Consider the following 16,148-nt stretch of genomic DNA (forward strand, 5'->3'; position numbering starts at 1 on the left):
GCATTTGGTGCATGTAATAAAGTATTTCTTCCTACAGCCAATCAGTTTGACTGACTTTTATCTGCCTTAACTGCCTTGTCACAACAGCATCCATTCATTTAAAATTTGACATCATGTGGTGCTTACAATTCCAAAATGAAGCTGATTACTAATGAGCAAGTAATTCACCCAACAGGAAGTCTTACTGAATATGATAGTGCCCAACATTTAATTAAAATTTACGATGATAGCAATTTTATTTTCTTCCTTGATATTTATGTCAGTAAATCAATTTTTTCAATAACCTATTTTTTGAATGTCAAAACCTTTTCAAAGGTTACTGATCATTTCCAAGTATTGTCAAGTATTTTCGATGCCAACAATAAATTCATCCACTTTTCAAGGTAACCACCAAAATTCAAGCATTTTCAAGGTAACCACCAAAATTCAAGCATTTTCAAGGTAACCACCAAAAGTCAAGCATTTTTCAAGGTAACCACCAAAATTCAAGCATTTTTCAAGGTAACCACCAAAATTCAAGCATTTTCAAGACTGTGTCAACCATTTCTCAGAACACTGATCACCACTGGTGATCATTAGCACCAACATGGGAAACTGGTGCCCAAAAAAGCTTGTTAACATGAAGGGAAAATCATTCAACCAGTAAAATATCAGATTTTTCAATCGTGTAAATCACTTTCAACTTTTGTGAATGTTAATTGCACAATATCAGTAACATAAAATTTAACCTAACTCTCGAGTGGTAAAAATACAGACATTTTAAAATGTTACAAATTTTTGGTGAACAACAAAACCAAATTGATGTGGTAATTTTATTGATACAAGAATTTGATGAAACTACAGATAACAGGTATAGCTTCCACGGTGAGTATGTACAAGTAAATCTATAAAAAAAAGACATCCATCAGCAGTACAGTGTATTTCATGTTTTGTTAGCTGGGTATACTGAGTGCAATGTAACCTTCATGAAGCAATGGCCACTAGGATCTAATGCTGGATACACATTTATGACACCATCTGGATAAACATTTACGACACCATCCATCTGGATAAACATTTACGACACCATCCATCTGGATACACATTTACAACACCATCCATCTGGATATACATTTACAACACTATCCATCTGGATACACATTTATGACACCATCTGGATAAACATTTACGACACCATCCATCTGGATACACATTTACGACACCATCTATCTGGATAAACATTTATGACATCATCCATCTAGATACACAATTAAGAAACCATCTAACCGGACACATACGTATGGCAATATCTGGATACAAATGTATGACACCATTCATCTGGATACACATTTATGACATTATCTGGATACACACTATGACACCATCCATCTGGGTACTTTGCAAGATTTTTATGATACATACCTTGGTCTTCTTATCAAATATTTTAGGATGAAAACAAATTTTAAAAAGAAATGGCTTGTTAAATTCACTAAACTTTATGCTTGCTGATATTTTACAATTTAAAGTATCTGAAACATTTTAGAAAATAAAGAAACTAGGTTGGAATTAAGATCAGCTGATAAAAGATCTAGTTTTCCATAAGAAATGTTTATACAGATTCATAACACTAAGCTAAACTTACTTTAAATGTCAACTCTCCCACACCTCCTGAATAGCCAAACACAGCAGTGGCCATGTGACCAGGATGACTGGTGGCTCCCTCTGCTTCATAGACAATATCAACAACTTCCCCTTCACCTGGCATACCTTCTATCTCATCTTCAGCTTCATATGATGTCACATGGGTCTTTTGTGGAGACTGTCAGAAGTGGGTCATACAATATAAAATTTTTCTTCAAAACTGACTGAGCTGCATTTTTTGTCTATTCTTCAGAAACACATCGAGAGATGCAGATGATGAAAATTCTGAGTATCTGTTTTCATTATCATGAAGCCAAAGTCATCAGACTATTTAATTTATTAGGAGATGATGATGATGATGATGACAATACTGATTACTGATGAAATAATGATGACAATGATAGATATCATTTTTTTCTGAAACCATCACATGATTATTATCAATATATAAATGTATATTACAGTAGTATTGTTCTCGCCAGCATAATACATAAAAAGCAAATTTATTAAGAGATTATGTTTTTCCAAGAATACTTATCAGACCGCATTAACATTAGGAATATAAGCCTGCTAACACCAGAATCCAACCCAATTATATTGGGAAAATTCATCTCTTCTGTTTTTACCATACAGACAAAGGTAGTAATTCCTGCCCATTACCTCCCATTGTCACTGCTAGGTTTCACCAGCTTTATGCTGTATGATTTTGTTGACTTGAGCTGACCTGATGGCAGGATTCAAACCTGCAAACTTTTAGTTGTAGGTTTGGCACATTAACCACTGAGCCACTGTGGCTCCTACAATACTGGTATGACTCTACAAGGAACACACACACAGACAACACAGTACCTAATTTTTAATGCAGCATCTTGTTAATATTGATGTTTTAATCCATGATTACCTGAACAGGACTTTCTTTCACTGAAGTTTTCTTCTCACTGGGTCTTTTCTTCACAGAAGATTTCTTCTTGTCCTGATTACCAGTATCCTCTTTTTCCTCATAGGGTGGAATTTCAAACTCAGCATCAATGAAGTTAGCAGGAAATTTTCCCCTTTTTCCTCTTGCCTCACCAACAAGCCAACCTTTCTGCACAAAGCCAAGGACCTTGATTTTGTCCCCTTCCTGAAGGAAAATGAAATGTAGAAGTAGTCTCAAACTGAGCTAATGATACTATTTTAGATAAGTTGTCCTGAAGGGGGAATATATGGTAAATCATAATCCAGACAGTACAATATTTAGAAAAATTCCTGTAACAATCTTAAAAACTAACAAACTTCTGCACCTACATTAAATGAGGCAAAACAGGGAAGTTTAGAAGATAGTTAATAAATAAATTTTAAAATAAACTTTAAAGTTGTTATCAGTACTACTTTCATTTGGATTTTCTATACATAACATCAATCTCCCCAGAAAATATGGATAAGACAGTAGGTATTCCATAAGGACCACATTTCCACAGCATGAATATGTACAGACATCTAATGATCATGTGCATGTTAAGTCAAGTACAGTGTGACCCCGCTATAACACGGTAGGTGGGAGCCATAGAACCTGACCGTGTTATAGACCAAACCATGTTATAAGCATCCAGGTTAGTTAGCTGAAGAAAATGATGCATGTACCCCAACAAATTTGCAGGGATGGTGGTGGGGGTGTAGGTAATAAATGTGGGTGGTAAAATATGTGCTTCATTGGCACAATAACCATCTTAAATCGATGCATATTAAATGGGAAATACAACTGTAGTGAAAACAGATAAGGCATATATAATATTTTACTTTATTTAGAGAACCATGGATTGGTACATATACGTGTATACTGTTTATGTACACAATTATGACACCATCCATCTGGATACACATTTATGGCACCATCCATCTGGATACACATTTATGACACCATTCATCTGGATACACATTTATGACACCATTCATCTGGATACACATTTATGACACTATCCATCTGGGTACACATTTATGACACCATTCATCTGGATACACATTTATGACACTATCCATCTGGGTACTATGCAAGATTTTTATGATACATATCTTGGTCTTCTTATCAAATATTTTTAGGATGAAAACAAATTTTTTTAAAAATTGGCTTGTTAAATTCATTAAACTTTATGCTTGCTGATATTTTACAATTTAAAGTATCTGAAATATTTTAGAAAATAAAGAAACTAGGTTGGAATTAAGATCAGCTGATAAAAGATCTAGTTTTCCATAAGAAATGTTTATACAGATTCATAACACTAAGCTAAACTTACTTTAAATGTCAACTCTCCCACACCTCCTGAATAGCCAAACATAGCAGTGGCCATGTGACCAGGATGACTGGTGGCTCCCTCTGCTTCATAGACAATATCAACAACTTCCCCTTCACCTGGCATACCTTCTATCTCATCTTCAGCTTCATATGATGTCACATGGGTCTTTTGTGGAGACTGTCAGAAGTGGGTCATACAATATAAAATTTTTCTTAAAAACTAAGTATGCTGCATTTTTTCTATTCTTTAGAAACATATTGAGAAAAGCAGATGATGAAAATTCTGAGCATCTGTTTTCATTATCATGAAGCCAAAGTCATCAGACTATTTAATTTATTAGGAGATGATGATGATGATGATGATGATGACGACAACAGAGTACTGATGAAATAATGATGACAATAATAGGTATCATTTTTTTTCTGAAACCATCACATGATTATTATCAATATATAAATGTATATTACAATAGTATTGTTCTTGTTAGCATAATACATAAAAAGCACATTTATTTAGAGATTATGTTTCTCCAAGAATACTTATCAGACCACATTAACATTAGGAATATAAGCCTGTTAACACCAGAATCCAACCCAATTATATTGGGAAAATTCATCTCTTCTGTTTTTACCATACAGACAAAGGTAGTAATTCTTGCCCATTACCTCCCATTGTCACTGCTAGGTTTCACCAGCTTTATGCTGTGTGATTTTGTTGACTTGAGCAGATCTGATGGCAGGATTCAAACCTGCAAACTTTTAGTTGTAGGTTTGGCACATTAACCACTGGGTCACTGTGGCTCCTACAATACTGGTATGACTCTACAAGGAACTCACAAACAGACAACACAGTACCTGATTTTTAATGCAGCATCTTGTTAATATTGATGTTTTAATCCATGATTACCTGAACAGGACTTTCTTTCACTGAAGTTTTCTTCTCACTGGGTCTTTTCTTCACAGAAGATTTCTTCTTGTCCTGATTACCAGTATCCTCTTTTTCCTCATAGGGTGGAATTTCAAACTCAGCATCAATGAAGTTAGCAGGAAATTTTCCCCTTTTTCCTCTTGCCTCACCAACAAGCCAACCTTTCTGCACAAAGCCAAGGACCTTGATTTTGTCCCCTTCCTGAAGGAAAATGAAATGTAGAAATGGTCTCAAGCTGAGCTAATGATAATAATTTAGATAAGTTGTCCTCTATCCTGAAGGGGGAATATGCAGTTAAATCATAATCCAAACAGTACAATATTTAGAAAAATTCCTGTAACAATCTTAAAAACTAACAAACTTCTGCACCTACATTAAATGAGGCAAAACAGGGAAGTACAGACATTTAATGATCATGTGCATGTTAAGTCAAGTACAGTGTGACCCCACTATAACACAGTAGTTGGGATCCATAGAACCAGACCGTGTTATAGACCATACCGTGTTATAAGCATGAATATGTACAGACATCTAATTATCATGTGCAGGTTAAGTCAAGTATAACCAATTATATAATTAAACATAGTTCAGAAATGTAAAGGCCTCAGAGCCAATAAGTGAAGACAATTAAGAATTTTTATTTCTGCAGGCTGAACGGATTGTCACAAACAAGCTGCTTTGGAATTTTGTGGGTTAACTTTGTTTTTACAATGTTTTGGATTTAGGCTAGTGACAGATGCCATACATGACACAGGTCATAACATAGCTAGGGCAGCATGCAAGTGACCAGGAATAAACATGTCTTCTTCAGCTGGTAATAAGAATGGCAAAAAATATACTTATATTTTCGCATCTTGAATTCCCTCAAAATTTACTTTCTTAGTTCTACAAATCCGAATTACATCTGGTACATCATGGATTCTAAAGCTTGATTACACATTTCAAAACTGTACTGTAATTTCAACTACATTCTAGGTACAATAACATCCTTCTTACTGCACTCAAAATGAAATGAACTTGATATTCCATAGCGTCGTTTTGATAATTACAATTGAAAGAGTTCATATTCTTCCAACATTATGATTCCAAACATTCCATGACAGAACAGAAACACACTTGCAGATGAGTCAAGACACCTACCTCACTGCTCAAATCAGATGTACTTCATGTGGAATTGACAGCGATAAATCCAGTCCATGATCACAAAATTTAGTAGAATTGACACAAATACCAAAATCCATTCAATCCAGAACAAACGGAAAAGTTGTTGCAATAAGCATTTATTCACAATATAACTCTAAATTTCAATTTTAATTAGACCAAAACAACAATTCCTTTTGAAAGGGATGTCAAGCGTGCGGCTAAGTTCAAATTTCATTTGGCAGAGTTATGTGCGCATTAATACTGTTATTGTGTATGGATGAATCTGTATGGATGTGCATTTATTTTGGAATACAGCCTAAATTCAGTTACATTGTTCCTTTTAGTGGATTTCTTTATAATTAAGCCTATGGTAGAATAAGAAAATGTGTATATAATAAAAAGGTTACTGCATTTGTATGGGAAAATATGAACTCATTTTGTCGGATGGATACTCCACTCCACAAGGTCATGCAGTATCCCTCTGAAAAAACTTGTTCATATTTTCCCATACAAATAGACTAACCTATAAATATAATGTGAGATCACCTGTCTTGAGAGACCATATTTGTTGTTAGAACATGTGGACTTACGACAGTATTTAAAGTAAATGTAGACAAATGAACAAAAAGATTTTGCAGAATGACTTTCCTCTCACCTATGATTTACCTGCTGAATGTAAGTCTACAAACTATATCTTTAAACTGACATAGTTGACATTGTCACCTGAAGGAAAATACCTAAATGTCATTATCCCCTAAACATGGACTCAAAACAAAAATGGTATAAATTTATAAAACTATACACCTGTTTTGTTTGAAGTGAGTCATAAACTTGATGGAAACAGTGTAGGGATATTTCAAGGCTATCAGGATGAGAAATATTCATATACCATATAAAACAAGTTCTTTCCCATGACTTGGAATAAAACAGGATTGCGGTTTTGTATTTATTACATGCAACCCACCCCCACCATTCCTCCCAGTATATGGAATCATCCATTCAAACAACAATGAACATTGCAGCTAGAGAAGTGACACCTATTTCTGACCAAAGAGGAACCTGGAAGGCTGGATCTATTTATTTTATTGGTTTAATCTCTCATGGGATAATTTTGTTTTTTAAAGCAAGCATGACTGATGGTGACAAAATAGAGACTGAAAATTTAAATCTTGTTATTAATTCAAGTTTCACCGAAATCAGGGCCTCAAGTGGCCGAGTGGTCTAAAGTGCTCTCTGCTACAGATCACTGCCATCTCACCTCTGTCTGCGTGGGTTCGAGTCTCAGATTCAGCCAATGTGGGTATGTGAGAAAGCTTGCCAGTAGCTTCTCGTGGGTCGGTGGTTCTTTCTGGGGTTTTCCCGGGTTCTTTCTCCACCATTAATACTGGCCGCCATGTATAGCCTATTGTGGGCTGAAAAATGGCGCTAAACCCTACAACAAAAACAACAACAACAACATTCTCTGAAATCTTTTCAAAAATGGAGCATTTTGAGGAAAAAGATGCAGCTGATCCGTAATCTGAGTTTTACACATTGGTGTGAATCAGGTTAATGAAACTTACCTTAAATGACAAATCTCCCACCTCTCCTGTGTAAGTATACAAGGCAGTGGTCATGTGACCAGGATGACTGGTGGCTCCCTCTGCTTCATAGACGACATCCACAACTTCACCTTCACCTGGCAAATCTTTGATGATTTCCACAAATGATGCTGGAAACATGCCCACATTTCCATGTACTTCTCCTTTGAACCATTCTTCATCAATTTTCTCCAACAACTTTATGACATCACCTTCTTCAAATACCAAGTCTTCATCCTCCCCACCCTCATAGTCGAAGCGGGCACGGCACCGAGGACCCTGACCAATCAGATCTGGTTTTTCTGCTGTCGCATCAAAATATTCCTCTTCTGAGTCAGAATCACTTTCTACTGGGACTTTGTGCTGAAAATTTCCAAACTAGCAGTACAAAGAAATGTAACCATATGTATACATGTCTTTATAGTGTTTTCCCAGATCAACTATGAGCATTTAAAATTAAAAGTGCTTCAACAAATTCCTATCTGAAACATCAATAAAAGACACAAAAGACAAAGTAAAATAAAGCTGCCATCAAGCATTACAACAAACTGGTACATAATTATAATCACCTTGTTCCTAAACAATAGTCCCTCAAAGTGATTGACACTCTACTGTCTGAAAAGAATTTCCAGGAATTCAAGATAAGACCATTTATTATTATTAAACTGCTGAGTGTTGATAACTTCTCTGCTACTCTAGAACAATAATATTTTCAAATTTGCCACTGTGGCAGACATATTGGAGATAAGATCAGCACTGTTTTCATTTCAGACAAATTTGACACTATTATCATACTTGTGACAGAACTAGGACATCAAACCAGTTGATTTACAAATTTTGTTCAGAAGATTGGCTTATAAAACAGTGGAATCTTTATCAACACATCAATATAAATGTTATGTGTTTTAAGGAGACTGAAAAGAAAACAAGTGTATTTTCTGACATAATCAATCAGATACTAACAGAAAATTTTGGGGCATCGAGTGGCCAAGTGGTCTAAAGAGCTCACCATTATGGACCACTGCCATCTCACCTGTCTGTGTGTTTGAGTTTCGGGCTCATTCACTGTGGGTACATGTGAAAGTTTGCCAGTAGCTTCTTGTGGGTCAGTGGTTCTTTTTGGGGTTTTCCCGGGTTCTTCCTCCACAATTTATACTAGCCACCATGTATAGCCTATCTTGTGCTGAAAAATGTCATTAAACCCTATAACAACAACAACAGAAAATGTTAAAATAATGAATTGATACCAGTCAATTAAATCAAAACAGGAAGAGTTGTATATCTCATAGTTCACTGCAGAGATTTTTTATAAAATCCATAAGCATTTTTAGTTTGTTTCTTCGCTAACTGATGACCACTAATGACATTTATTATGATGATCAAGTTTTACACTAAACAGGCTCTCAATAATTTTCTGGTCCAGATTTTCCTTTGGTCACATTGTATTTTGTAAAAAATGAAGAATTTACTCTCTGTATCAGCATTTGAATGTGGCAATGTCAGATCAACCACATTCAGTCTGCAAAGAAGTTCAAACTTCAATTTTCTACCTGCTGTTTTTTTAAGGCTAACTGCTCTCCAATAAACCTCCAAGCTATGTTCACCCTGTAAAAGAAGTTCCTAAGCTGGACTTCAGATGTATTCCTGTGTCTCATATTTCTTAGCCAGCAGCACTTAAAGACAGCACATGTTCTGGCACTGACATAAATTCAAAATAAATATGTCATCTACCCCCTTCAAAATTCCTCTAAAAACATTGAATACAATAACAATTTAACATAAAAAAACCTCAAAAAACAACATCACAAAAACTCAACATATTAACTCAAGTATTTCTGCTGAAATTATTTTTTGGTCGGTCTCTCCTTTTTATCTCACATCTCCCAGAGGTTAGCCAATTTTTATCCAAAGACTCCAAAGCCATCATGGATCAATTAGGATCCCTTTATTATTTGTATAACCTTACTAAACATTCTGCTTATTTAGAGGCTTGTAAGAAACACTTTGATCATACAAGTCTGTGAAATCTATTAAAGGTTGCAACTGAACACATCAGTGTGTGACAAGATCAAATAATCACCCTCTGTTACTTGCCACTGAACCACATTTGTGGCTCAAACAAAGGGTTGTCACGTGGGAACTGGCAGAAAACTTCTATAAGGTAAATGGGTACCATATGACTTATTTTATGACCCGGGTAATTATGAATGGGCAGGTACCCAAGTATCCATTGAGAGCTTTAAAACTAAATCAGCAAAATGTAGGTCACTGTAACCTTGTCTAAAGTAGTGCGAACAAGTAGCAATATACACAATCATCTAATTCAATGACACTAGCATGAACAGTTAAAATACAAACTTTAACAAAGTCAGTAAAGCATGAAATATGGGTCACAGTCAACAACTTCTGCAGTAAAAGTGAAGTACATATCAAGATGCATCTGCTCAACAAGTTCCATAATTCTTAACATAACAGTATGTATATGGGGTGTCAAAAAGCCTATTTGGTTAAGTGCTAAATGTATAAATTTAACCCATGTAGTCACATGTGAAATATAGGTCTCACTGACTTTCTGTTGTTGCAAGGGTGAAGTATTAACAGATGCATATAATCATCCAGTTTGATGGTTCTGTCTAAACAGAACTTGAGAAATAAATGTCTGCCACATAAATGAACCAAAGTCAGTGAAGCATGAAATATGGGTCACGGTGATCTACTTCTGTGATGAGGGTATTGTACTGTACAAAAACCTAAACAAGAATGTACAACCAATGAACAAAGCCCCTTAGCCCGATCCCAAGGGATTAGCCCCTTAGGAGGAAGAAAATTTAAAGCTGACAAACATCCTTTTTTGTACATACCTGCCACCCAAGTGGTACCTTTATCTCAATAAAGCTGCTTGGAAACAATCCTTCTTGATTGCCATTTTTTCCCATCATCCAGTTACTGTCAATCTGCTTAGTCAGCAGTATTATATCACCAACCTGTTAACATAGTAATGAAATTGTTACTGTTAGTTTGCTTAGAAAGCAGAATTATATCCAGCGTGTGTAAACAACAGTGGAATTGTTATGTCAATCTGCTTACTTCATAGAACAAACAACACAGACCCTAATCTGCCAACCAATTATATAACAACCAATAAAGGTCTACGTATTTTTACAATTAGACCTGACTTACAAGTGAGTACAGATGGTATGTTGGCCAATTTAGCTCAGGGTTTGTCAGAGATTTTAATTTTTTCTTTGTTGGTTCCATGGTACTTTTACCTAATTACTGGCTATATCATACAGAGGAAATGGAAGCTAAGTGGTTTCCCAAGGACACACTGAAACAGCCAACCTGTGCAGGCCTGGGTAGGTACTAATACTGCAACCCTTGGCTTATGAGACTGACATTCTACCAAGTGAATTGCAGTGACTCCCTATAGTATTCAGACAAAATAAGAAAGAAAAAAAATCTAAGAAAATTAAAGGCAAAATCTGGGCTATGTTATGATATGCACTCAGTTGACAGGGTTCATTTTATATATTACATCGGTAAAATTAGAGTCAAGCAGTTTAGGTGAAATCAGCCCTCAACCTTTCTTATACTGGAAGTTCACCATTTTCTTGCTGAGGGTGCTGCATTTGGGATGTGTAACTGGTACTTCTAGTTATTGCCATTTTAGCTATGTCATACTGGAAAGGACACATGACAAGACATGGTAACCATGCTGGAAAGGACATATGGCTAGACATGTTACACATGCTGGAAAGGACACATGACAAGACATGGTAACCATGCTGGAAAGGACACATGACAAGACATGGTAACCATGCTGGAAAGGACACATGACAAGACATGGTAACCATGCTGGAAAGGACATATGGCTAGACATGTTACACATGCTGGAAAGGACACATGACAAGACATGGTAACCATGCTGGAAAGGACACATGAAAAGACATGGTAACCATGCTGGAAAGGACACATGACAAGACATGGTAACCATGCTGGAAAGGACATATGACAAGACATGTTACACATGCTGGAAAGAACACGTGACAAGACATGGTAACCATGCTGGAAAGGACACATGACAAGACATGGTAACCATGCTGGAAAGGGCATATGACAAGACAAGTTACACATGCTGGAAAGTACACATGACAAGACATGGTAATCTTGCTGGAAAGGACACATGACAAGACATGGTAACCATGATGGAAAGGACACATGACAAGACATGGTAACCATGCTGGAAAGGACACATGACAAGACATGGTAACCATGCTGGTAAGGACACATGACAAGACATGGTAACCATGCTGGAAAGGACATATTACAAGATATGTTACACATGCTGGAAAGGACACATGACAAGACATGGTAACCATGCTGAAAAGGACATATGGCTAGACATGTTACACATGCTGGAAAGGACACGTGACAAGACATGGTAATCATGCTGGAAAGGACACATGACAAGACATGGTAACCATACTGGAAAGGACATATGACAAGACATGGTAATCATGCTGGAAAGGACACATGACAAAACATGGTAAACATGCTGGAAAGGACACATGACAAGACATGGTAACCATGCTGGAAAGGACATATGACAAGACATGTTACACAAGCTGGAAGGGACACATGACAAGACATAATAATCATGCTGGAAAGGACACATGACAAGATATGTTACACATGCTGGAAAGGACACATGACAAGACACGTTAATCATGCTGGAAAGGACACATGACAAGACATGGTAACCATGTTGGAAAGATCATTTGACAAGACATATTACACATGCAGGAAAGGACACATGACATGTTAAACATGTTGGAAAGGACATAAGACATGTTAACCATGCTGGAAAATAAATGACATGACATTTTAACTACACTGGAAGGGACACATGACATGTTAACCATGCAAGAAAGTACATATGACATGTTAATTGTGCTGAATGTGTGTGTGTGATTTGGATTTTTAATGTAGCTTTAACAATTTTTCAGTCATATCACTACGGTGTCTGCAGTGTGGCAGTTTATAGTGATGTCTAGCACTGGGGCATCATGCTGCAGACATGTAGCATGATGTCCCACCAAGTCACATTATCCTGACACCAGGCCAACCAGTCCTAACACTAACCTCTTAATGCTGAGCGCCAAGCGAGGCAGCTGTTAGTACCATTTTTGTAAGTCTTTGGTACGACTCCGCTGGGGATCGAATCCACGTCCTCCCGCATCCAAGGCAGACGCTCTAACCACTAGGCCACCGGAGCGGTTAAATTAATTGTGCTGAAAGGGTATATGACAAGACATGGCATGCTGGAAAGGACATATGACAAGACATAGCATGCTAGAAAGGCCATAGGATAAGACATGGCATGCTGGAAAGGACATATGACAAGACATGGCATGCTGGAAAGGACATATGACAAGACATGTTAACTATGTCAAGTAACACATTCTAGCTTTAATCTGTCAGTAAGCATATAGTTTGGTTCAACATTACAGGTCATCAACCATCTCAAATTAACTAATAAAACAAATAAAATTTACAAAGAAATGTAGAATATAGCATTCTTCATGTTTAAATAAACTATCTACTTCTCTAATTCTCCTTTCATAATGTGTTGCCAACACTGACATGATCTTGACTTAAAAGCGGATCTTTTAATTGCTACTATTTTTTAGAATTAGGAGTATAAAAATAACCCCAAACTACTAATTATACAAATATAGAATTCTTATGTACAAATATATCCATTTTCATGACTATACATATGTAAAAGAATTCAGTAGATTTGTAGGTTAATGGAAATGTTACTGTCCGATATTTCAAGGTTGTTTTGGCCAATGAGCATGGAAGTCAGCTACAACAGAAGAACAAGCCCACCCATGGTATAGGACATTATACATACAATATCATATTTACTATATACTCTAACTTATAATTAGCAATACAGTGTATTTACTCTGGAAGGAAATGACAAACATTAAAATAAATAGGCTCTTTTCATTCACTAACTTCATTCAAATTTCAATAATGATACACTGAATATTCTAGTGAGCTAAAAGGCATCAAGATGTAAAATCTTCCACCCGAACTGTTATCACTAGTAAGTGCCAACTTAACCATAGCGGAAAAGCAGTCATGGAAAACCAAAATAGAGCTAACAGAGTATGATCCTGTGATAGATAAATTCTTCAATACACCTTGATTATCTGGTTTGCAAAAATTAAAAACTAATAAAACCTTCGAAAATAAGCAAAGTAGATCAAATTCCTTAGTGTCCTAGGTAGTGTATTAAAAAGGTAGCCATAGTTTTTCTTCAATATGAAGAATTAAGATTCTTTGTTTCTCTCATTGTTATATTTGTGCAACATGGTTTGCTCTCATTAGAAATTCAAGTGCAGGACATGAAATTAACTTTTCTGAGCTTCATTTTGATAGTTGTAATATTTTAAACTAGCCAAAAATAGGCTATTTTCAATGTTTACTAGCGTATTTCTTATTTAGATTATACAATCTCACAAAGCAAGACACTTCTACCTCAGTGTTTTAACTAGCAATTTACTGGCTTATCAAAACTGTAAGTGTCAAAGTGATAGCATGCTAACGTCAGTTTTGACCACTGCATGTAGTACAAGTCTCTCACACAACTGCACTTACTGCAACTATAGATGATGTAATTATACTTATGTCATGAAAGGCTGCAATGTTTCTTGCGCTTAAAGTACTGAACAGACAACTTATACCAGACTTTAGACCAACAAATTCTAAAAAAAGTTTTACGCTCTTTCTAATCAATAAAGTTTTCAGAAAATACTCAACAGTTATAATGATATATTTATACTGTTAATAAACCATCTTTTCTCCATGATTATTTTCTAGTGAGAAATGAGAGAAAATAATTCATCGTATGTTTTAATTGGACAGGAAATCCCATCCACTGGATCAGACTTATTTGCTGACAGGAACTCAATAAAAACCTGGTTCCTGCCAACAAAATTCTGACCCTCAGTTGGGATTGGCCTATCATAAACCAATAATTATGATGGTTTCTATTTGCTCACATTCCTGTTTTTTTCCAAATTCAGACAAACAGGAATATCTATAATTTTTTTATCATGTGACAGCCATCTACTGCAATCATAGTGCACACAAACTGGCAACTAATTCCCTGATATCCATTATCATTAGAGCATACATTCACAATCATCAACATCAACATGCTAAACATACAGCATTGGAAAAAGAAATTTTGCAGATTTAATAAAGCCACTTTTGCATTCTTGTCATTGTTATTTTTTCTAAATTCATGCTCTCATTATTATTCATGAAAGGAAAATCAATTCTACAAAGATGAATTACAGATACATTTAATCTTGAGAGAAGACAAAATATTCTTTCTGTTCATATTTTGTACTATTGTGCAAGCTTTGATCAGTAAACTATTTGGACATCGTGTATTACCACCATCTCCTGGACTATGGAAATTCGATAGGTGGCAACCTGATTATTCTGGGAGATTTCAACTTTCACTTTGACTGTCCCGGAAACTCAAATACATCAAAACTCATAGATTCCATTAATGTTTTCAACCTCAAACAGTCAGTTAACCAACCCCCTCATAAACATGGTCACATTTTAGACTGGATTCTTCATAGACCTGATGATAACATTCTACGGTCCTCCCTGGTATCCCATGACCTTGCATCAGATCACCTCTGCATTATATGCTATCTTGACGTATCAGTCCACAACCCTCCACCTTTATCTGCTACTAAGAGAAACCTCTGTATGATAAATAGAACCAAACTAATGCACGACATCCAAGCTAACCTAACAACTTGCTTACCCCCTACCGCAAAACAACTCGATAACTGTCTGTGTTCATTACTTGACAAACATGCCCCAGCTACCAAGTGCAGAGTATCAGTTCAAAAGTGTTTCTCCATGGTATAGCAGCATTAGGGACCAGCTTCGCACTGCTAAGAGACCGCCGTAAAGCTGAGAGGCTCTGGCTTTCTACCAGACTCACTATTCATAAGCAAATCTATGAAGTTGCTAAGAAGAATGTCACAAATATAGTCCATGCAGCGAAATCAGCCCACTACACTACTAAGATCGTGGAAAGTTCCAGCTGCAAAGAGCTCTTCAAGATTACTAACAAGCTAATGTCAAGGAACAAATCAACACCACTTCCAACTACCTTCTCTCCAGTCGACCTTCCGGACATGTGTGCAAATTTCTTCCGTGACAAAGTACAAACCATTAGAGATAAGCTTGACACCACAATTTCAACTGTCTCGTCGTCACCATACAGTTGGGATACAGAATTTGAGCGGCAACCATTAGCAGCATTTGAACCTGTCTCTATGGATTTCATACGTACAATCGTGATGAAGAGTGCACCAAAGTCATGTGAACTTGATCCAATTCCAGCATCACTGCTGCTTGAGTGCTTAGATCCAGTATTGCCTTCACTAACTGATGTTATTAATATCTCTCTCTCATCCAGGGAATTACCATCATTTTTCAAAACTGCCATTGTAAAGCCTCTGCTGAAGAAACCAATACTAGACCATAACGATTTAAAGAACTA

At 36.2% G+C, this 16,148-nt stretch overlaps 1 protein-coding gene across 2 annotated transcripts in view; it reads right to left on the reverse strand.

The window, feature by feature from the left end:
* LOC149798375 (uncharacterized) overlaps nt 1-16,148 on the reverse strand; it is a 73,813-nt gene that overhangs the window by 13,754 nt on the left and 43,911 nt on the right. For both annotated transcript variants that reach the window (XM_089963536.1, XM_089963535.1), the window contains exons 9-14: nt 10,405-10,527; nt 7,526-7,906; nt 4,800-5,021; nt 3,894-4,070; nt 2,522-2,743; nt 1,622-1,798 (exon numbers count right to left, since the gene is read on the reverse strand). In XM_089963536.1, coding sequence (XP_089819662.1) covers nt 1,622-1,798; nt 2,522-2,743; nt 3,894-4,070; nt 4,800-5,021; nt 7,526-7,906; nt 10,405-10,527 — 1,302 coding nt within the window. The remainder of the gene's footprint in view (nt 1-1,621; nt 1,799-2,521; nt 2,744-3,893; nt 4,071-4,799; nt 5,022-7,525; nt 7,907-10,404; nt 10,528-16,148) is intronic.

Source organism: Sinohyriopsis cumingii, chromosome 6, assembly GCF_028554795.1.
Source record: "Sinohyriopsis cumingii isolate HCF-2022 chromosome 6, ASM2855479v2, whole genome shotgun sequence".
NCBI lineage: Eukaryota > Metazoa > Mollusca > Bivalvia > Unionida > Unionidae > Sinohyriopsis > Sinohyriopsis cumingii.